This window comes from Andrographis paniculata, unplaced genomic scaffold (assembly GCF_009805555.1).
Source record: "Andrographis paniculata isolate CXL003 unplaced genomic scaffold, ASM980555v1 Contig38END, whole genome shotgun sequence".
Lineage (NCBI taxonomy): Eukaryota > Viridiplantae > Streptophyta > Magnoliopsida > Lamiales > Acanthaceae > Andrographis > Andrographis paniculata.
Window position 1 is genome coordinate 296,202 of NW_026137571.1, and position 23,805 is coordinate 320,006.

General features: G+C 30.8%; 3 protein-coding genes and 1 long non-coding RNA gene across 5 annotated transcripts; 1 reads left to right on the plus strand and 3 right to left on the minus strand.

Annotated features, from left to right (window-relative positions):
- Positions 1–416: 416 nt before the first annotated feature.
- On the minus strand, positions 417–4,429 carry LOC127250949 (TOM1-like protein 6). The gene is made up of 9 exons (XM_051274446.1): positions 4,104–4,429; positions 3,556–3,634; positions 3,279–3,377; positions 2,713–2,826; positions 2,281–2,441; positions 2,068–2,149; positions 1,903–1,988; positions 1,535–1,819; positions 417–1,452 (listed from the first exon to the last, which is right to left on the minus strand). The coding sequence occupies exons 1-9, from the start codon at positions 4,253–4,255 to the stop codon at positions 597–599; spliced, it is 1,914 nt and encodes a 637-aa protein (XP_051130403.1). The 5' UTR covers positions 4,256–4,429; the 3' UTR covers positions 417–596.
- A 7,040-nt stretch (positions 4,430–11,469) lies between these two features.
- On the minus strand, positions 11,470–12,480 carry LOC127250772 (protein LURP-one-related 15). Its single transcript, XM_051274191.1, has 3 exons — positions 12,143–12,480; positions 11,812–12,039; positions 11,470–11,744 (listed from the first exon to the last, which is right to left on the minus strand). The coding sequence occupies exons 1-3, from the start codon at positions 12,389–12,391 to the stop codon at positions 11,595–11,597; spliced, it is 627 nt and encodes a 208-aa protein (XP_051130148.1). The 5' UTR covers positions 12,392–12,480; the 3' UTR covers positions 11,470–11,594.
- Positions 12,481–13,233: 753 nt separating this feature from the next.
- Positions 13,234–14,091, minus strand: LOC127251124 (protein LURP-one-related 10-like). Its single transcript, XM_051274720.1, has 3 exons — positions 13,831–14,091; positions 13,507–13,725; positions 13,234–13,400 (listed from the first exon to the last, which is right to left on the minus strand). Exons 1-3 carry the CDS (start codon positions 14,089–14,091, stop codon positions 13,263–13,265), a joined length of 618 nt encoding a protein of 205 aa, XP_051130677.1. The 3' UTR covers positions 13,234–13,262.
- An 81-nt stretch (positions 14,092–14,172) lies between these two features.
- On the plus strand, positions 14,173–22,671 carry LOC127251125 (uncharacterized). 2 transcript variants are annotated; one of them, XR_007838839.1, is made up of 4 exons: positions 14,173–14,305; positions 14,381–15,021; positions 20,559–20,715; positions 22,178–22,671. It is a non-coding gene; the product is annotated as an uncharacterized LOC127251125 (long non-coding RNA). The 2 variants fall into 2 exon arrangements; XR_007838838.1 differs by lacking the exon at positions 22,178–22,671 and having other exon boundaries at positions 20,559–21,860.
- Positions 22,672–23,805: the final 1,134 nt, after the last annotated feature.

Sequence of the window (23,805 nt, forward strand, 5' to 3'; positions counted from 1 at the left end):
GTGTAATATAAAAGTAATGGTATTTGTGTAATATAGTGTAAGTTGGAAGGGTATTAATTATGTTAGCTAGGCGAAAATAAAAAATGGTAACCTTTCAAGGAAATATTAATATAATATAAATACAGCATGTGAACAAAGAACAAATGTTATAATATAATACATATGCAACACATGTTATAGTCTCATGTAACAATAATGTGTTTGTATATATAATGCGTTTTTAAATCGGTACCATAATCATCCCCTATAACACCGAGTTAGAATTAGAAAGCCTAGAATGTGTGCCAAATTTGAATTTGCTGATCTGGTGTGATAATTGATTATCCAATATGTTCATTTTGATTGCCTCCCCAACAATGGCTATATTTATTGCTTCAAATTTCACAACTGAATAACATTATCATCACTAATAATGCTACAGATACAAATCTTCCATCAACAGTCAGCAGCAGTACATATAAATTATTCTAGCAATTACAGTGCTAAGACAATCGCCATGGTTTATCAAAACAAATTAAACTATAGATAGTAGTCATGTACATCAAATCGGCAGTCTGCTAAATTACATAGTCACTCCAGTCGAGCTCGCGGTGTGGTCACTTCCCCCCTCCAACCATATTTTGGTTGTTTGATCCCAGCAAGTTAGGCGGCGAGTTGCTCACTGCTTTGAATCTCCTATCTGTGTTACCAAACACATCAAGATCTTCGAACAATCTATACGATGGAATAAAGGGCTTTTGTCCAGCATTGGTTGGAGTAGGCCTTGCATTGGAATTGACCTGCAACTCTCCATTGATGGACATTTGATGCGATGATGGTCCAACATTTGGCGAAGAAACTGGCCTACCAGTTGTATATGTGTAAGCTGGTCTGGATACCGAGCTTTGATTGCTGAAGTACCCGGGAGTGGCAGCCCATGGCGGAGGAGGATAGCCATAGTTGTACTGAGGAAATTGTTGCTGCGCCTGGGGTGCTGGTGCATGTAAATTCGGCTGATGATACTGCATTTCTGGGCGAGGTTGGATTTCTGCATGTTGAGGCTGAGGCTGGGGATAAGATGCATACTCTGGCTTCATTTGAGGCTGCGGCTGAGGATAAGATGCATACTCCGGCTTAGGTTGAGGCTGGGCCCAGGGAGCGACGTAATTGTTGAAGGACACAGCAGGATAGGGTTCGGAAGAAAATGGAACCCCTGAGGTAGAAGAGGGAATCTGGCCTGGACCCGGTGAGGGCATATAGGAGGTAGGGGTCTCTGGGGTTTGGCCACTTGATATAGGAGTCGATAAGGTGATACTAAGGAGGTCTATGATGTCTTGATCCTTTGATCTCTCTGAAGCAGGCGTTGTCGTGCTCACTGGAACTATTGCATTGCTGGGGACCCCTTCCGAATGTGCTGCATCACTTTTACACTCGGATGTATTAGCAGAACCATTTATTAAAGTTTTTGAATGCCTGCATTCGATAATAAGTCATCAGAAAGTTGTATAATGTTATTTTAATCATGATGTAGCAGTAAAAAGTAAAATGGATGGACCTTCGAGCCAGCAGTGCAAAGTCATCTTCCTCTTCATCCTCCTCGTCAATAATAACATTCCTGTTGTCGGGGTGAACTGGGACAGGAGTGGAATCCTTCGATACTGTATTGGGCACGTTTGCTTCAGCAGGTTTAACATTAGAATCATGTTTCTCGGATACTCCATCAGTGATATTTGTTACTTCGGGTGGCAATGGAGAACCAGAAGCGATGGCGTCATGTTTTGCAAGCACGCTCTGCAGGCCGTCATTCAGTTCCAGACCCTGACCGAGAAATTCTTCATCCCTGCAAAAAGGGATGGATCAAATTTTAAGTGAAAATGTATTTTGATTCACTAGCCAGCTGAAAGGGATTTAAGAAACACTGACGATGTTGTGGCCAATGACTGCACCAACTTCCTTTGATTGGCTCGGCATTGCTCAACAAGGTCGATTATCACTTCGTCTTTGATAGCCTGCAAAATAATATGAACACCTCTTAAAGACATTTGCAGCATGCTTATCATGGATAAGTAAAGGTGCTCTTCAACATACCGAGCGATCATTGGGATCAACAGCTTTCAGCATATCAGCCAAGAGATTAAGAACCTCCAGCACGGAGCTCAAGTTTGATAAACTACAAGACAAAATAGTTGGTGAGGGATTAATAGAGTTCCATTTCAAAAGTTTAAGAATGAGGCCTCAAATTTTGGGAATAGCAACCGTGCGTATACAGACAACTGTCAACTGGCTAAGATATAATCTGACCTTAAACTTTCTTCAGCAGCCATAGCTTCGTCAAGCCTTGTAGAAGAACCACTTGGCATTCCAAATCCTGGTTGAGGTTGTCTTGGTATTGGATGTGTAGCAGGTGGAGTAAATATCGGAACTGGATCTGGTGAACGCTGAGGAAATTGTATGCCAGATCTCTGCCAAGATGTTCAACAGTCGGGAGTTGATCATAGGAATATACTAATCGCAATCACAAATTGACAATTCAAAGCATTTCCAACAACCATAAAATTGGGAACTCGGCATCAAGTATAGGTTATACAGAAAACCAATAAATCCTCTGTGGATTTAACTAACTCTGTAAAGTAGTGGAAAAACTCAAACCAACAGCTCAATAAGAGCATTCATTATGGATCACGTCACTTACACAGTGACAATGGAATAAAGGAAATAAGATTTACGATTTACCCTTAAGTCCTCATAGGCTATATAATATTGAGGATATCTTCCACCTGGCCCACCAAATGCTTCATGCCAAGAACCAACCAGGGTTAAAATTTTATCCCTCACATGCATATCAGCCTGAAAGAGCATTTTAGAACCAATGAATTAGACTGGAGCCCTTACATGTATAGCAACATTACATATATGAAGCAAAACATCAATCTAAAAGTTGCAAACTAAATATAAATGGAGTTGGTTTATTGATTCAAATGCATATTGGACTATTTGCTTATTAAGTAGAGTTCACATAAGTAGAGCTCAGCTACAACTGGAAGTTCCGAACACTTCTTGAAAAATATGTAACAGAACAATTTCGAACCAACAACTCTTTGCAAATATCAAACAAAACTAGATCTGTTCTATATTTTGGAGCAGCAGCCAACATATATCTACAGATATCCACAAATAGTCATCAACAAAACAGTCTTTATAGTTTCACACTAGCAAATAATGGCCAAAGTGGTTGGCCTTACTCGGGTAAAATCTACAGCATTATGCCAGAGATAATCAACAGATACAAAAAACTTCACCTTTTTCTTAACAATCTTGACCATCTCCGGCAATATACTTCTCTCTGCAATTTGAAAATGCACATAGTCACCACAGTTCTTGACCATCGTCTCCAGGAGCTGAAGAGAACACATGGTAATTCACTTAATTAGGGATCTACAGTAGCACCTTCAAAAGGTAGCGCCTTGAAGTACCAATTAACTTATTTATCTCAGAATCGAAACCTGCTTCTATTACACATTTAAGTTTTGTATTGAACAAATCACATGGAAAGGTAAGTAGTTTTCAACAAAATACCGTTAAAGCAAGTAATTGAACTTTAGGGTTCTTGTGCTGCAATCGTTTCTTCACCGCTTTCACAACATCTTTTGCTAACCTGAGAAGTGCCACAGAAGCCAATCCACTTTTAAAGTTTCCTCTTATGTGGTAAAATCCATAAATTGAAACCAAAAAACAGCAACAGCAACAACAACAATATCCCCATCCCCATCCCCATCCCCATCCCCATCCCCATGCCTTCCTTCATGTATCAAACAAGTCTCTTAGAAACAATAATTTATCAAAAAACATATTTGCTTTACCAAAATTGAGTCTAAGGAGAATAGGAACGCAAAATTGAAACAAAGGCTTTTCCTATTCCAACGGACATATGAACCACCCACATATAAATTCGATAACTCATACACAAACAACAAACCAAACCAATAATTCGACAATCAACAGAAGATAGTGAGGAAGAAGCATCCCTTGCATGAATAAAGAGAAGTCAACATAATATCCAAAAAAGAATTTGGGAAAGAATATAAAAGAGAAAAAAAAAATCATTTCTATTTACATATACATACATCTGATTGGAATTGATGGTGTCGCAAATATCCATGTTCAGAGTCCAATCAGGTCCGATCAAGAACTCACTGGTCGCTTTCTCAACTCTCACCGTAGCTGACGGCGACGATGACGACGACGACGAAGAAATCGAAGCCATAGACGGAATCATCTTTCCAAAGCTCTTCCTTCACAGCGACGAAGAAATTAATCAAAAAAACCCTCCACCCAAAGATTTCCTGCCGGTTTGACTATTGTCGTCCGTAATTTCTTGAGAGCATATCTCTTTCTCTTTCTCCCCTCGGAATTAAAAAGTTGTTTGTTCTTCGACTGCTTTAGGGCCACTTTTATTGCGCCATTATTGAATTCTCAGAAAATTAAAAATATACTATAGTTATAATTATTTTTATTTTTATTTTTATTTCACAATTATTCTTTTCTTTGTTCCTTTTTAATTTTATTCCCTCGAAACTGATCAGTAGCTCCTCCCACGCGCTCTCTTCTATCGCCGCATTGCACTCGCCGCCAACCGCTGCACGCCACACTTCTCTCTCGGATACACGCGCCCCATTTCACGCGCCTACACACCATGCTTAATGTATTCAAATAAATATAGCTCTATATCCATTTACTATTATAAATTAAATCAAAATTATTTATTTGATATTATTATTATTTTTATCCTTAACTCACATTTATATTTTGCATTATTGTATTAACATAAAAAATTTTATTAGTATTACAAAATACCGAATTATTTTTTACATTTTTGTTTTAATTTGTACTTAGTTTTATTATAATAATAATATTTAAAGATCAACATATAAAAATTAAACGAGATTCTTAGAATCGAACGAAGTATTATTTTCTCTCTAAAATATCATAGGAAAATACTATTTGTCCCTTAACAGTTTATCTATTTTTTCATTTTGATCTGTCTCGTAACGAAGTATCTATTTCTTTTTTTAGTAATTGTACCATCTACTTAACATTGCAAATACCTTTCCAATTTACAATATATCACACAAATGTCATTACATTTATATTATACAATACTAATATGATTAATTTAGCCTTTTTACCTTTATTTATGCTATATCGCAATATAATACTAATATTTCTAAAACTTCGTGCATCAAATAGATATATAGATATGAGACGGATAGAATATTATTTAAGCAAAATTTCAAACAAACATTAATTTTAAATTAATTTTAAACTATAAAGGAACAAAATCTAAATTTTTGTAGACATAATCTAAAACAAAATCAATATTACTATTTTCATTGCCTCACAAGATATATCTATTCTTTAATTTTTGTTTTGGGGTTTGAATTTTAAGTTGAAATTTAAATAATAAAAATTTTGAATTTGAATAATTGTATGATGTGATATAAATAGAAGTTAATGTGATATTTTGAATGTAAAATTGATTTTTAGCCTAATATAAAAAATAAAAAATAAGTGTTTAATTTGATATTTTGGGAAAAAAAAATTAGATGAATAATATATTTAAAATCCAATCTCCAAAACAAACACACCCTAAGTTTTATTCATTGTAAAAATCTATATTTATTCATTGTAAAAATTTATATTTTCAAATTTATTTTCTTTCATTGTGCATCCATTGTGCGTATTTCATTTATATCAATTCAATTCAATTCAACTCAAATCTATTTTGTTTTATATATTTTTTAATAAAAATATCTAATTTTTTTTTTTCATATAATATCAAGTTAAAATACTATTTAAATAAGAATTTAAATTAATATTTCATTGTAAATTAATTTCAAACTCCAACTAAACAAACTAAAGAAACTTTATTTTTCTTTGCTACTATTTATATATATATTAGAAACTGAAATTCTTTATTTCAATTAAAAGAATACGTATATATTTATAGTGATATACAAATCGGCTGAATAAGACAAGAATCCTACGAATCTCTTAAATAAAGCACCAATCATAAATATAATATATTGTTTCTAAATATATTTTAACACTCATCCTCAAACTCAAGATATGATTGAACAAACTTAAGTTTGTCAGAAGTGACTGAGAAAGGTATAGCCGAGATTTTTAACGAACAAACTTGAAGTTGCCATTGACTAAAGGTGGTGTAGTCGTCCACTGAATCAAAGTTAGAATCAAAACTCAACACCGTTAAAGTTGGACTCACTTGTTCACAACAGAACTAAAGTTGAAAATAGGACTCGGTCGTTCACAACGAAACTAGAGCCGGAAACAGGACTCGCTCGCTCACAACAGAGTTAGAGTCGGAAACAAGACTCACTCGCTCTCAATAAAGTTAGAGTCGAAAACAGGATTCTCAACGGCGTTAGAGTTGAAAGTAGAACTCTGTCAATAGACATCGAAATAATAGAAATTAAGACGGCATGAAAATGACAGCACGATCGTGGATAGAAGCAAATACATCAATAAAATATATACGAGATATAACGGGTCATGGATATACACGGAGAGAATTTGACTCTGATAATATGTTAGAATATAAAATTGAAATTCTCTATTTCAATAATAAAAATACGTAAATTTTTATAGTGATATACAAATAGTCTAAATAAGACAATAATCTACAAATCTTTTAAACAATGCACCTACCATAAATATAATATATTACTTTTAAATATATTTTAACAATATATTTTAACTATAAATGATAATTGACAATCTTATTATTTAAAAACATCAAGATAAATGTAAACGACGATCAACTTGTGTTTTATTATGTGTCTCTATGAGTGTGTTTGTTGGTATTTACAATTTGAGAGGTTTTGAATTTTAATATATGTAAAAAAAAATGTTTTAACAAATTTAGATTTATAATATATTATTAAAAATAAACAAATATTGTTCTACAAAAAGGTTTCTAAACTTTACAATTTTACATAACACAAGAATATGCATGTATCTAAAAAATGTTATCTCATTATATATATTTTGTATAATGTAACTTTTTTGTAAATACTATTAAAATTTAATACGATATATTTTAGCTAACCATCTTATTGTTATTATTATTATTAGCAAGTTAATATTGTAAACAAAAATATATTTGCTTATTATCCATTACCAATATATATATATATATATATTAATGTTTTCAAATAAAGCTAAAAAAAATTGAGATGAAGAGAATATATATATAGAGAGAGAGACAGACAATAGCACGAATATTTCTAGAATAATTGATAGTAGCTATGAAATAAAATGCAATAATTAATTAGACAAAAAATAAAATAATAATAACATTAAAAAGGAAAATTTGTCACGAGTTGAAAATTGGTTTTGTATTCTACGCACTTATTGCAATATGTACTGATTTTTGTCTTATGGCGTTGGGATAAGATAACTTACACACACATTAATGCTATCATCAATTTTAATTTACAAATTTTCATCAAGTTACAAAATTAAAATCAGGACACGACACGTACGATGCACCACTATATTTGTGACAATTTGCTTTTATTTAAGCTCTATTTACATAAATATGTATGTAATAAAATTTTAAACAATATAGAATTAGTATATTGTAAAAAAATAATATTTTATTTAATATTTTAAAAAAACATTATTATAAATAAACAATACTTATTTTAAAATATATATAGGTAAATAGAGTTATTATGTAAGTACCATATATATATATATATATATATATATATGAGATTAGAATAGACTTTTAGGAGGGACTTTCCATGTCATCAGGTTGTTTGATGATATTACTACTTTTTCCAATATAATTTTTTTATATTTTTTATTTTCGTTAGTCCTACATAATTTATTATATTTTTTAAAAATATAATTATATATTTTTATTATATTTTAAAAAATTATATTTATAATTTTAATCAAATTATTTAGTCATATTAATTTAATTTATAATTATATTATAATTATTTTTATTAATATATTTTTTAATTATTTATTAAATATATAATATATAAAACTCCAATATTTAAGCTAAAATAGACAATTAATTGTGACGAAAGAATAGTATTTAGGAACTATTTCCCAAGGCTGGTTCCGAGGAAAATACTGTGCAAATACTATGCACAATATTTTTTTCCCGAACCAATCCGATTCCCCTTTACATGACAAAGGCCGCAAATGCACCTTTTGCTACGTTCTTTTTTTTTTTTAATATAAATATTTTAAAATATTATATTTATTTAATATTTATAATAATTATACCTTTTGCTACGTTCTTTTTTTTTTTAATATAAATATTTTAAAATATTATATTTATTTAATATTTATAATAATTATAGGATACAAGAGTATATACAATATATATCATTTTGTAGAAAATAAATTTTTTTATAATATCAATAAAAAAAATTTAAATATATATATATTGGGTATAATATAACTTCATAATCAAATAATACCAAATTAATTTTATCAATTAAATTTAATACATATTTATATTATTTTATTCATTATCCATCGAATCAATATACATCAAAACTCTCCAAACTCCAATCAAATCCAAATACAAGAAAAACAACAAAATTCAAATTTATTATAAAATTTAAATAAAAATCAAATCCAAACTCAAATCCTCCCATCCCTCTAAAGAAACACACCATTTTAGTACCACAAGTCAAATATAATTGCTGTGTAGGGTAGGCCATCACATGAGAAAGGATAATGATGATTATTTATATATTTATTTGTTAGTTAACCCCCAATTCCTCTTTCATATAAATAATACTCCCTTCCATCATGAGTTATGTATATAATTATTTTCTTACTATGTTCAATCGAAATATATTTATTTATTTTTTCCAGGGTTTATTTATTTACTAGTAAAAATATTATTTACTTATCATGAGAAAATATTCTTATTTTTTAACCAAAAAAATTTCTTTTATATATATTTTTTCTTCTTACATAAAATTAGATTTGTCTAAATATATGTTAAGATTAACGTATTAAAATCAAATAAAAATAAACATTTACTCGAATTCCTATAAATAATATAAAAAATATAAATATAAATATAAATGCACATGTTTGACTTTTAATTCTCTGTCCATTGAATATTTTGCTTGGATAAAATTGCAATTTTGCAACTTGCTTGTCCCTTTAATTTGGATCATTAGACCATCTCCAATTTTTATAGAGTCGAAAAAAAAAAATTGCTCTAACCCAACCTACAATTTTGCAGAATTCACCCGCTGAAATTAGAGCGAAATATTGTAACACTCGTTGATTCCAGCTGAGTGTAATTTTCTTTTTTATTTTAATATAATTATCTATTTATTTATATAATTATCTACTTTTTTTTTAATATTATCTATTTATTAATATAGTTATCTATTTTTTTATATTTATTTAATTTAAAATTTTTAAAATTTCATCAACAAAATAAAATATATTTTTATATTTTATTTATTTTATTTTATTTATTTTATTTTATTTTTATTTTGTTTTAAGCTTATATTTTATATATTTTATTTTATTTTATTTTTGTTACTTTTAATTTTATTATTTTTTATTATAATTTTGTAATTAATATTTATAGTAAATTATTTATTTATTTAATATTTATTAAAATTTATAATTAATTGATTATGGTAAAATTATTATAAATTATATATATTAAATTTAAAATATTATAATATTTATAAATAAAAAATAACATTAATTATAAAAAATATCATAATATTAAATAAAAGATAAACTTAAGAATATAATATAAAATTATGCGTACAATATTAATAAATATAATTTTTCGGCATGATATTTAAAATATTAATTAAAAATATTATTATAATTTAAATGTATAAAAATAATAAAATATTAAATTTTATTTGTAATTTTAAAAATTATGTAAAATAAAATATAAAGATAATATTTTTTAATCTGCAAAAATAGAGGGTATAGTTGAAGATGGAAAAATGTATTGTAAATCCTGCAAAAATAAAAAAATATATTGTAGATCCTGTAAAAATGGAGTTATAGGTTGAAGATGGTCTAATGAAAAACACTTGGTCCAACACCAGACCATTAATACTACGATCCCATTATTTGGCGTTCGGGGTCCTGGTGCTCCCAACAATAACCTCCAACACCAACAAATATTTTGGTCAAATTTCAGTTTTTTTTTTTTTCTAAAAAAAATTAGAATATAATCCTTCGTTCCAATCCATTATTTCGACTTAATAATAATAATATTTTTTTATTAATAAATAAAAATATATAAAATGATTTTAATATTTTCTAGATAAAAGATGTTAAAATAAATTTTAATTTTAACTGATTTGTTTTGAAGTATAAAAAATTATAAAAATAATATTTTATAGTACATTGTTTTTATATGTATATATAAAATATGATGTATTCATTCGGTTTCAATTAAAATATTTTTTATTATTTTTTTTCTTATTAAAACAATATTTAGTAAAATAATTTATGGGTAAATATTAAAATATTTTTAATTTTTAAAAAAATATTATTTTTTTATATTTGTAAAAATAAAAATATTAAAATAATATTATACATTTTCATTATCTAATAAAATACTAATATTTCTTAATATATTAGAAAAAACAACAAAAAAAATACTGAAGAAGGGTACGTTCTATTTTTTTTTAATATTACTTTTAAAAAATTATATAAAACTACATCAAGTAGATGTAGGCAAAGTTAAACGAAATTGTATTCTTTATATATAAATTATAAGAGTTTGTTTTCTCCATGCTGTTTTGAGGAAAAATACTGTGCAAACACTTTCCCCCAAACTTCCCCAACCATGATAATATATTTAATATTTATAATAATTATAGGGTAAAAATATATACAATATATATATATACATATGTCATTTTATAAAGAATAAAATTTTGTATAACACGAATAAATAAAAATTTAAATATATATTTTTGGTATAATATAAATTTATAATCAAATTATACAATATAAATTTTATCAATTAAATTTAATATATATCTATATTATTTTATTCATTATCCATCACATCAATACAAATCAAAATTCTCCAACAAAAGAAACCTCATAATTCAAAATCATTCCAAAATTCAAATAAAAATAAAATCCAAACTCAAATTTTCTCAAACAAACACACCCTAAATTAAGCATTCAAATACTTTGAAAGATAAAAAGAATATTTGATACTTGTTCAATTTAATTTTGATTTTTAATATTTTTTCAGTAAATCGAGCTAAACATAATACAATATGTTTATATTATTCTATTTTAAAAGTCATATTAATAATTATATTATATTTAGTTCAATTTCAATAAAGTTGATAATTTCAAATATTTTGGATTCGATTCAAATATGAAATGATGCTCCAATGAGTAAAAAAACAAAAGCCTTGGACAATAACAACATTAACACATAACACCAACAATTCCAAATCATTACCAAAACCACAATCCAATCTAACCAACAACAAACAACAATCTTGAAAATCCAAAAACAAAAATAATGAATTAAAATTCAAACTTATTCTTAATTAATTACCACCTCCTTCTCTATCTGTGTTGATTTCTTCAAGAATGACCACAAGAGCTACAATGAAGGCATAGTCAACATTGGGATGAACAGTCACCATAAAGTGATCCTTCCCAAGAAGAACACTCGACGCCGAATGCTTCCTGTGCATCTGCAAATCAAGACACAATCAGATAAACTTCAATTCACCTGCTTAATAATTACAATCTGTTCTTCACCTTGGCCAGAATGATATCGGAATTTCCGGCGTATATGACGCAGGATCTCTCGAACCAGCTGCCTTCAATTCTGAAATCGCAGATTTCCTCTCGAGTGTTGGACGCCATGAAAACCTCCAATTTGGTCCTCATTTGCAGAATCGAAGATTTCCTCACGCTGAAGATCATATCCCTTTCGTCGTTGCTTTGCCCTCTGAACGCCTGCCATCGCCGGCGAGGCGACCAGAGCTGAAAATTAAAAATTACGAATCGAATCGCCATTACGTGACTTGACTGTATACTGTTGAAGATCCTAATTGATTTAATTTAAATTCGAGGTCGATTTGAGTACCTTTTGTTGGTAGGTTATGATAGGGTTTCCGGCGGCGTCGAGCAGGAGGCGCCGGTCGTGCAACGTCATCAGCTTCCCTTTGGTCGTGAACATTACGCCGCCGTTGGAATCGGAGATCGTGAAGCTCCCTTCCGACAGAGTCATCAATTTCCGAACTATGTGGAGATCCACGGCGTATCCGACGCAGAAATTAGGGCTAATCACCGCCACCGGAGCGGCGGCGGAGGCGTAGCTCGAGTTGCCGGCCATTTTCCGATTGCGTATTTCGTTTGTTGAGAGCGTGGGAAGGACGGAGGAGATATTTTTATTTATTTTTTTTTTTTTTCTGGAAAATTTTCTACGGAAAATTCTTTTATTTATAGATTATTGCGTCTCAAATGGAAATTAAAACCGTCAAAAAGATTTTTTATCAATAAATGGAAGGAGTCAACGTCTCGGCGTGTGAGCCTTGGGGACGCCCTGGAGTGTGACTCCAGATGACGCGTCACTATGAACGGTGAGCATCTACCGATTGAACGGTACAACAGATTCAGTCCAAGGCGGCGGTAGGACTTGGTGGTGAACGCGTGTGTAACCCAAATTTATTTTATTTTTTATTGTTATTTTATTTGAAATAATTCAATCCTGATCCGATTTGTGTACTGTCATATCAGGCTTTATGGTAACCGGTTTATTATCGTGTAATCCGTATACATAATTATTTTAAAATATTCAATTCAATTTAAATTATTTTTTTTCGAATTATCGTGTTATGTCAATTTTTGTCGGTTCTAGTGTAATGTGTATAATAAATCAACTTAAATTATTTAAAATTAAATTTAATTTAAATTAATATGCAAATTAGTTATCAAATTAGAATTATTTTACATATATAATAAATATATTAATTAATAGTAATATATCATAATGGGTTGTGATATCAAGTTGAGAGTTTCAATCCTTCTCCGACCATTTTATTAGCGTAGTATAGTTTATTAGGTTGGGCTGCATTGAGTTTTCCATTGATCATTCATTTTTTATTTTTATTTTTTAATATCAAATTAAATCATATTTAAATAATTATTTTAATTCATTATTACATCGTAGTCTCACAAATACAATTGAAAATACTCCGCGTCAATTAATTTTCCTTATCTTCTTTGGCCTCACAAAGTAGGACAACCAAAGTAACTATGAAGGCATAATCCACTTTGGAAGAAACGGTCAGATGGAACGTCTCCTTCCCAAGGATGCTGGTTCCTCTCGACTTCTTCTCCATCTGCAAATCACATATCATTAGTAGTTTCATTACAGGAATTAGTCAACAATAACAATTAACAAGAAGATTTAATAAGAGCAAAGAGATCGAAGTAGTAGAGTAGTACTCGAGCAATGGGTTTGAAGTCTCTATCGTACACAACAAAAGACCTCTCCTTCCAGCACCCACCAACCTTAAAATCCCAAAAATAATCCTGTTTCTTGTTGCCAGCTAAGTACACCTCAACTTCGATCTTTGAGTGGATAGGGGAGCAGTTCTTGGCAGTGAAGAGTAGGTTCGAGCTACTTCCTTGAAAGACTTGCCATTTTTTGAGACCACTAAACAGCTAAAAGCAATCGAAACGATAGCAATTAAAGTATTGGTTCCACAGATGCAAGAAAGCAGACAAGAGAAATGTAATTACAAAAACAAAAAGAACTAGTCCGTACACCTTTTTCTTGCAGGTGGCAATGGGATTCGTCTCAGTATCCGTGATGACGTGGCGGCCATGAATGCTCCACAGCGTCTCCTTAACGCCCAACAAGTGGTGGGCCTTTTCATCGGTGATCAAATACTTGCCGCTGTCAGTTACGGCTATGGGGTTTCTAACAACAGTCAGATGGACAGGATATTGATGGCAGAATCGAGGGCTTATTACAGCAGACATATCGCCCTTCATTTCGTGCATTGGGTTCATTGTTCTTGCAAGCATCGTTAGCTGTTTGGATTAATTTATAGGAAGGATATTACAATCAAGAAATGGCGGCAGGCCACCATGGAAGGTTAAAGAAGACTTGTCTATTTCTGGGAAATCAGCATTTGCACTTGTACAAAACTGATTAGAGTTTCTGGTCTTTGGAAAATCTTTCTATGATTATAGATTGGCAAATTCTGTCCTGGGCAGACAATTTAACGTAAGACGAAAGGTATTGATTCATAGTTTTCAGCCTTTATTACAATAATTTTATTGCCCACCGCTAAAGAGAGAATACGAATTGCAGATCCGAGAAGATTTTTGCGTGGCCTTTTGAGATTGGGCTTGAGGATCCAAGACTGCAATTTTCATTTTTTAGTGCTTTGTTGGATTGCTAAAGATTTGTTGGGTTGTGATTTGTTTGGTCGATTTTTTTGAGACCTAATTAACTCTTTTGCTGCCTATGAAATCGAATCATCCATCGTATAATTTTCTTTTTAAAGTTTTGATTTCAAAAGCCACACTCAGATTAGTGAAACCAGATGGGCAAACTCTTGATCACATTGAAAACGTTGAAATACCTGAAAGTATATTAATCGGTTTGAATATGTTGTATTCTTGAATGCCATTAGGTTTTTGGTGAGAAAGGGAAAGGATTTGGACGGTCTGAAATTGCTAAAACAAATGAAGATGAATGACACAAAGCTGGATGTAATGTGCTACACTTTGGTACTTGATGAGCTGATTCACAATAGGGATTTTTATTTTTTACTTTTAGAGCACACAAAGTGTTCGATGAATTGCTTCTTTCAGGGTGAATGGTTTGTCTTCAAAAGCAGTTGAACTGCTGGAGGTGGGAAACGATGCTGCACCAGGGGCAAGAACATGGCAAGCACAGATTCAAGGTCCTAGATGTTGAGAAGATTGATGAATTGGCCAAAATTCAAGGTCCTAATCTCTATGCCACTTGTAGTTTAATAATTTGAACTAAAAGGTAATTTGCTCGAGATTATCTACAGCGTATGATCAAAGCACTCTAAGATTCATGCCACTTATTTACTGTGTAAAACAGTTGCTGCTTAAAGAACAGATTAGTTAATTATGATTTCAAATTATGTAAGAAGAAAGTGGAGCATATTGTAGTTTGATCTCACCTGTCTTGTTGGGCCATTTAGGGTCTCTTCAAACTGTTGGTTTCTGACTTCATGAATAAGAGACAAGCTTCTTACAAGACTGCTACAATGTTTTTTCTGTATCTGGCATCGATTGGCTTCTAGTCCAAAAATGCATCATAAATCTCCACGAAGCATAGCATGATTGAACCTGTAGATTCCCAGAATTTCAGCTTATTATTTTCAAAAGGAAGTATGCAATCACTCAATAGAGTTATCACCAGGCAAGATTTGACAGAAATTATTGTAGGTGTCATATCTATATTAATGGATAGAACCAATTACTTGAATAACTCCAACACTTATTTGGACTGTAGAAGAATTCTGATGTTTAGTTCAAAGGCTCTCATCCATTTGTGCGAGGAAGAGAAATATCGAATTTGACCTTTTGATTACCCTGCCTCTACACCTGTTCACTGAAGGATTTGGAACACCATTATTGGAATTGGATAGCATAAGATATGATCGATAGAAGTCAGTTTCTTAACATAAAGCAGCACGTCTTCGCTGCAAATATTGAATTTTACCAAGTGACAACTCAAAAATATAGGCTGAATATGCTATGATGAACATAGTGCTATAAAACAGTAATGAGTCAATGTTCCTGTCAAGATCACTTGCCCTTAGCCATAGGTCTGCTTAACAAGATAGTGCATCTAACGTGTCAGATGATAGAACTTAAGAGGTGACAACCATAAATTTATGCGACCCAATAATAAATTTTTGCTTGCTTGTTTGGTTTGAGACTGAAGAGTAAATTGAATTAGCAGCATACATGCAATGCTAATTAGTTGCCATAACATTGCTTATAATTGAAGCAAAAGGGATTGATTGATTAAATTCTTTCTCACCAGCTTAGGAGATTGTCAGATACATTACCATTCTGAAATCATGATATTAAGTGCTATACCAATTTTCAACTACAGATGTAATTAGGAAAGTACTTTGTGAATCTGCATCTGCCGGCTTATTATTGAACACATGACAGTTCCTTTTTGTTATTTTGAAAAGTTAACATATGATACTTTATATGGGATTTGATTATTTGTGTTGATTCCTTTGAATGCCGGAATAACAGACATACCTGTCGAAAGTTTTTCTGTCATAACATTTTCCTAGTTTCATATTATAAAGTGAATGTTATGTCTAACATAAATGTAAGAATATATTGATGCTTTTCATTACACACTCCTTTACTTCATTCATTAGCTAAATTTTTATGGATCAAAATCGTTTAAGACAGGAGACGGACAAGTCTATCAGTACGGCATAAAATCTTGAATGATCATTTGAAAGACAGATAGTTATTTATATCTACTTTTTGTCATTGTAAGATTAAGGAGAAAATAGAACACCCTTCAATTATGTAACATCTCTATCAAGCATTTATCAATGTAAAAAACAGAGAAGATACTTTGTTCACATATGAAAATTGATTAGATTATACCAAAAGTTCCCTTTTTTTGACTTAAATAACATACGGCATCATATAATGAATATACTAACCATTACACCACTAAAATCCATATAAATAATCACAGTTCAGATGGCATAATTTCTTTCCTATAGTTCTCTTATTCAGCATTAGGTGGGAAATGATAATACAAACCACTTCCTGAAACCTATAATTTCAGTGGCGGACCCATATTTGAATCTCCTCCCAGATTGAGTACTAATCCTTATTATATCATAATTGCAATATATTTTATGGAATTATAGCCACATGTATGATTTCTATACATATGAGACATGACCCATGCCTTTGAATTCAACGAATATTAACAAGGTTGAAGAATCTGCACCTTTGAATTCAATACATGATGCTTGATTTTACAAGAATATGCAAATCACTAACAGTCAAAAGTCGCGATTCATGAAAACTTTGCTCTAAAATCATCGAAATCAAGTCAACACTATCAAAGGCATACCACACTAGATTCGTCTTTATCTTCATTACCAAAAATTTCATTATCAGGAGACAAACTTCATAATAATGATAATGAGTTTCAATCATTATGCTTTAGAATTTTACTATATGGCATCAAAAAGATATTATCCAAAAAGGAGATATATGAAGCGAACCTGAGACATTGTTATGGATATTCACCTGGAGATGCAGCTTTGAAAATAGCATCTGCTGCAATGTTTTGATGGCAGAAGATGATCTTTTGCTTCATAAATAAACTGTACAAAAAGATTGAGTGGTCATGATGGGGAAGAAGGGCACATGAAGTACTAACTCATTGCATTTGGCATGCATGAGTTAGTAATGCACGTGCCCTGCTTCTCCATCTTGCTCGGCACTCACCTTCTCAACCTGCAAAGCTTCTGAAAGTCGATCATCTTACTTTGGCAGGTAAGGGAATGGGTTGGTGAACTTAGAGAACTGCTAGGCAATATAAGCAGTAGGCTTCCCTTTTGTTCTCAACTATTTATAACATGTGTGGCACAAGGAAATCTAATTTTCAAGTGCTTGAGTGAGTATATGGTAGAAATTCTGGAACAGCCTTTAAGTATTTAGAAGAACCCTTTCTAGGGATTGCAGAAAAAAATAAATGGTACCGCAAAGGCAGATCCCTTCACTGGTGTTAGGATGAAATGTGAAAATATTAGTTGAAGTGGGACCCCTATTTTGCAGCCTAAGAAAGTTTTCCATAAGAAAAGAGGACCACTGGAAATCACTGTAGAATTGATGTTACAGCATTATAGCCTTCATCCTAAAAATGACATTTCCAACATATGCACCAACACTTGAACACACCATGGAGTGTTTTTCTGGTGATGAGTCTTGATCAAAATTTAATTATAGGGTTTAAAGCTATTTGGTTTTTGCATGACCACGGTAAGATAGTCTCGCAACACATCAAGAAGCTTAAACATTAGTCTTCGTAATTTGATTAAACAGAAACTGGGGACATTGTGATTTAAAGCCAGGAAAGAGAGATTCATTTGCTCTTAAAAATCTTCAAAATATAATGATTAATTATGTGAGGTAGGAAACAATGAAAATAATCGACCTTATATTAAGATTCTTTTCTACCTTTCCTCTTTATTAAGCCTTGAGAAAGTAGAGGTACTGAAGAATTTTCTCTTTATTACAAATGTGTCATTTTTTTCTGTTTATATTATATAATTTTCACGTTTGGTAAACATACATCAAGGTTTCTGGAGGTGAATATCGTATTATGCTGGTAAAAGAATAATCTTGAGTTGGTGGATTTTGGAATGCAAACAAGCCTGAAATCTGTTTGTTTTATGTTGCCGGTCTGAATTGTGCATATTGAGGGAAGTTAAGCAGCTGCAAAGTACTGCTGGCACGATGTCGCTTTTGTGCTGTGACATACTCTGTTGAAGCTTCATAGTCCCCACTTCTAATTCTTGCATCGTATAACATGTGCAGACAACAATAATCTGCTGATACTAAAGATTGAGATGAAACAGAATAAGTATAATGGATCTGAACATTAGTTTCTTTCTTTTTTGTTATTTATTTATTTATTCACAAAAGCACTCCAATCCTGAGTGGTTTGTGTCATTTTTACTCTCCATCATCTTAATTCCAGACATACCTACCACTGGTTGGTTTATTTAAGGGATAGTGGGAATGAACTGGTGGAGGGGATGTTGATTGGCTTGGTGGAGTGCTTAGAAGCACACGGGACCATTAGAAATAAAGTAAAAATGCACGTACCTCTCTTAGATCACAATTGAGAAGACACTACTATTGTTTTACATAATGTGCTCCATCGTAGACTTGTCTATTGTTGTTATTTTTGCATCTTATAGAAATGATGGATAAGCCATTTGTTGCCACAGAACATGCCTCTATAACCCCAACTTGAACACAGCTCTATCTTACTTGGTGAGGCTTCATCTAATTAAATTTCTTTAGATTAAAATATGCAGCGCCGACGCTCTACAATAGAATAGTATTATCCTAATTCCTCTAGAGAGTAAACATGGAAGAGCCAATAAGTACCTTTTCCTTAAAATTACTCACCATTCCAATACAAGAGTTAACATATTTCATAATCCATTATGAAGTAATTAAAGTAACAATGTATCCTCTTTAGTTGACTCTTCTCTCTAACACTTACACACTCGACTCTATTTCTTAGGATTATACAATGATGGCTGTCTTAATAAGTTTCACCTAGATGCTGCTTTGTTACAACTCAATTTCAATTTAGAATATCAGTAGGTTCTTTCTTGGACAGAAAAGTTACCTGCATTTTACAAATCAATCTCATTTTAGATCCTTTTTTTTTTGGTTTTTTTTTTCTTTCTTTGTCCCTCTTATCGACCTAACAATGGAATTACTATGGTGTTACACTGAAGATGCTACAAAATTAACAATTAAGACACTAGCAATAATCTATCATGTGGTACAAAATTCTGGAACCAAACATGAAGGTGTTGTGAGAAATTAATGTATGGTAGAAAGGATCATATTTTGGTGGGGAAAAGTATGAAAACTACGTATCTTAGCACTGGGGATTTTATAGCTCTTGAAACTTTGTCAAATAAACATATGCTTCCAAAAGACATCACATTAACACATGCTTCCAAAAAACCTCAAGAAGTACACTGTTCAATTTTCTTTTGGAATTATTGCCAACTGTTCTCATTTCTTTGTTGATTTGATTTAGTCAGAGATTCTTCTCATGTCTTAATAGTCTTTTGAGTTTCAAAGAATTTCTCTTACACTATCTTTTTACCTTTTAGTAACATTGTCACTTGATTTTTGTATTCTATTATTTCTTCTCCATCAAGGGGTAAATTATCTGTAGAAGATCTGATATGAAATCCCAATTTGTATGTACTCCTAATTTTAATTAGATGTAATTGAATCTGTATGGTATGTGTAATTGTAATTACCTTCTGTTTCTAAAGTTTTTTCTATGGAAAGTATCAACAGCATAGATAGTGATGGCCTGATTGGCAATATATATGAGTAGACATCCATATTCTCCACAAAAAGGATTGCCAAAATCTTGATCAGCTTATAAGAAACAATTTGAAATATAATAATAATTATGCAATGGAAAATGGTCCAGGCTGGAGAGGAAAAAGTTTTAAGTTAAAAAAATTGGTGGTGGATATATACAGATAACATACATACTTACACATACACACACCATTCTATGCTTGTACTGAGATTTTCTGCTACTGGATTAATAAAAAAGTGCCCTTCACATTTGTACCTAATTTGCACCATTAACCAATTCAAGTAGGTGTATTATTTCACTTGCATTTACCACTCAATTGTACAGTACTGATGTTTTTTCTGTGTATGTCTGTAAAAATGCATAGCTAAAGAATTACAGATTGAAAGTAATTGTTGTGGATCCCGGGATTCGAGCTCCAGGCTTAATCCAGTGCAATCACCAGGCCATGAATGGTGTATATTTTCTCAGGAGCTGGCCTCCCTGGATCCCCCAAGAATCTAACAAATTGTGGAATGAGACAGGTGTGTATCTCTTGATTGTCTACTTTATTACATAAATATAGAAACACATATATATTCTTTTGACATGGATTTCCACTGCCTAGAAGTGAGTAAACAATGGCAACAATCATTTATGTAAATGCATAATGTGTGTATTTATACATGTCTTGGAAACCGTTCAATTAGATATATATTTCCAGCGAAAATGGCTGATTCAGAGATGTCAATTTCCAAACTATACTTGACATCATAAGATCTAAGAAAAATGATTAATATTGTTGTGCAATTAGTGGTTAATGGGTTGTTAAGACCATTCCCATGGATTAAGGAAAAAAGCATATGAGACAGGCACAAAAACCAGACATGTCATATAATTAATTGGTATGATAGGGAATGTATTTCCAAACCACCTAAAATTAAATATTATTAAATTAGTAGTAGTGGGATGGATTTTTAAGTGATGGGATGTAAGTAAAAACATGGCCCTACTTCTCCTGGATATAAAAAAGTTGAACTTTAATTAGATAATTAAATTAGTATAACCTTTCTTGTTGATTCCCACTTCACTGTCCTGTTAATGTGACTTGAGTCATGTAGCATTTGAATTTTACATAACCCAAAAAGATTTATTTCTTTTTATATTATGGCCAATTGGGATGATTAATTAATTAAACCACAAGACAGTACTAGAAGCTTAATTATTTATTAGAACAGAAACCCTAAAAACCCTATTTCTGAAATCAAACTAATTCATAATCTTGATGTTAATTACTACAACAAACTATTATTTCTGACTTTTGTTTGCTGCAATCTGATTATTTTTTTTGTCTTACAGTACTTGGATTAGTTCCAAGTGGGATTAATTGATCGATTTTTAAAGTTTATGATCTTCTGAGAGCATTCTAGGGTTTATAGTGGGGAACATTTTCACTGGTTATATGCCCATTTTTGCTGATATATGCAATCATCATGATGACACACACACACCAACATTACTGCTCTTTTTCCACTGTCTTGTAAATAAATACTTTAAGATTAGTGCACGATAATTAACTCATCTTTGAATTCTAAGCATAAGACAAATTTAAAAAGCTTTATATAAATTTTTTTGATCAAGAAAGTGACAGCCATTAAACCCTAATTTGAGTCTAATCATATATGATCAATTCAATCCTTACACAGGTATATCTCATCTATGCGCTGCATTCTTTTCATCAAATACATTATATTTAGGATTCATTATAACAACATTCATTTCAATTAATTCTATGTAGTATATGATCATATATATTTCATTATTTTTGCTTGTGTTACTGAAAAAAAAAAAAAAAAAAAAAAAACACCTTTTCCATTTTGTTTATTTCATTCATGATCATTAATTAAATTTAGTGCACAGCTATGCATGCTAATCTTGGAGGAAGCAAGAAAGTGATCCATCACTTTCCTCACTCCAATTATTATTACATTTGGTATATTATTACAGACTACCAAGAAATCATGGAGATTGGGACTGATGTTTATGGTGCTGAGAAATTAATCTTACAGGACCCTACAAGCCACTTTGAGGAAAAAGGTAAAAGCAATTCATTTATGATGGAGGTAATTAAATATTTTTCCCCAAAATGTTTGAAAGAACAAAAGAATAGAAAACCCACAGATTTTAATGCAAATTAAAATCATGCCCCCCTTACTTACATGTATATATTAATTATGGGTGGTGGGAATTAGTTATTAGTGTGACATAAATTTCTGTTTTTTCTTGGTGCAGTGTTTCTTATTTTTCAAATTTGATTAATTTGTAGAACTTGTGAAAGAAACATGATAGAATTTTAGACCAAACAGCACAGCCCCACTTAAGATATTCCAGCTTTTCCTATATTATTATAAATTGACATATTACCTAGAGATATGATTCTAAAATTTCAGACACACGCACACACATGTATAAAATTTAATTATTATATCTATAATGTTGTATTGGGCTTATGTTGTTAATATCAAAACTTTATATTGCTAAATTGACTTGGGCCAATAACATGTATTTTTTATTATTATTGTTATTTTGTTTAATTTTGGGCCAATGATTTTGTGACAATGTAATAATTGGGCTGTCCTGATGGGCGGACCCATTGCATCTAATAATAGTTGAAGAGTTCTGTTTCTATTTTAAAAAATTTAAAAATAAAAACCATAATAATAATAATAATAGGGGCAATTGGATTTAAATACTTCGGACATTAAAAATATTTAATTTCAATCCCTTATTATTTTGTACTTATACTGCACTCCATACTTTTCGTTAAAAATAACTTCTTTATTAATATTCATAAAGTTTTGTCGTGACTATTGGCCGGTCTTTGGCTATTATAATATTTATTAAATTATTATTATGGTAAAGATTCCACGAATTGCCTGAATTAATAAACCATAGCGCTGATACCTAATTTGACGTCTACTATTGTACACATTTTTTTTTATATATTTTAAATAATAATTAGATGTAATGTTGTATAACAAATGGTAGAATAAAAAATTTTATTTTATTTTTTTAAAAAGATACGGAGAGAAAAGTTGAATGCCCAGAATTTTAATACTAATGAATCATATATTATTGTTGTGTTCTATAATATAGAACAGTAATGAACACAATAGAAGACAAAGATGTCAATGATTTATAAATCAACCTAAATGGTATTTTAATGTTGTTTACCAACAAGAGAAAGAAGACAAAAAATAATAACAATAATAATTATAATAACTCTGCCGTCCAAATATTTATATGTAAAATTCCAAATAAAAAATTTTAAAAGAAAATTTAGGACACTAGTTTTCATTTACCTACAAAAAAACGACACACGGGAGATTTTATTTATTTTATGTCGAAATTATTCTAATTATTATTTAATCTCTTCTTCCTTTATTTAAATTTATTTTTATTTTTTTATTGATTGTCATTCAAATTTATTTTCGTTTTAATTTTTTAATAAAAAATATCATTTTTTTATAAATATTTTTATTTTTATATAATTTTTTTAAATTTGTATTTGATCAAATGAATATTGACGTAGGGAGGAGTATTTTTTATTTCTTTATTTTAAAAAAAAAAGAACA

What these genes read in the sequence shown, in the direction of transcription:
- LOC127250949 (XM_051274446.1), bottom strand. Translation starts at nt 4,255, where the DNA reads ATGATTCCGTCTATGGCTTCGATTTCTTCGTCGTCGTCGTCATCGTCG. An exon ending in ACCATCAATTCCAATCAGAT is followed by an intron (nt 3,635 to 4,103) that starts GTATGTATATGT and finishes GGCACTTCTCAG; the next exon opens with GTTAGCAAAAGATGTTGTGA. An exon ending in TTGATCCCAATGATCGCTCG is followed by an intron (nt 1,989 to 2,067) that starts GTATGTTGAAGA and finishes ATTATTTTGCAG; the next exon opens with GCTATCAAAGACGAAGTGAT.
- LOC127250772 (XM_051274191.1), bottom strand. Translation starts at nt 12,391, where the DNA reads ATGGCCGGCAACTCGAGCTACGCCTCCGCCGCCGCTCCGGTGGCGGTG. An exon ending in TCATAACCTACCAACAAAAG is followed by an intron (nt 12,040 to 12,142) that starts GTACTCAAATCG and finishes TTTAATTTTCAG; the next exon opens with CTCTGGTCGCCTCGCCGGCG. An exon ending in CCGATATCATTCTGGCCAAG is followed by an intron (nt 11,745 to 11,811) that starts GTGAAGAACAGA and finishes CTTGATTTGCAG; the next exon opens with ATGCACAGGAAGCATTCGGC.
- LOC127251124 (XM_051274720.1), bottom strand. Translation starts at nt 14,091, where the DNA reads ATGCTTGCAAGAACAATGAACCCAATGCACGAAATGAAGGGCGATATG. An exon ending in TTGCCACCTGCAAGAAAAAG is followed by an intron (nt 13,726 to 13,830) that starts GTGTACGGACTA and finishes GATTGCTTTTAG; the next exon opens with CTGTTTAGTGGTCTCAAAAA. An exon ending in ACTTCAAACCCATTGCTCGA is followed by an intron (nt 13,401 to 13,506) that starts GTACTACTCTAC and finishes TGTGATTTGCAG; the next exon opens with ATGGAGAAGAAGTCGAGAGG.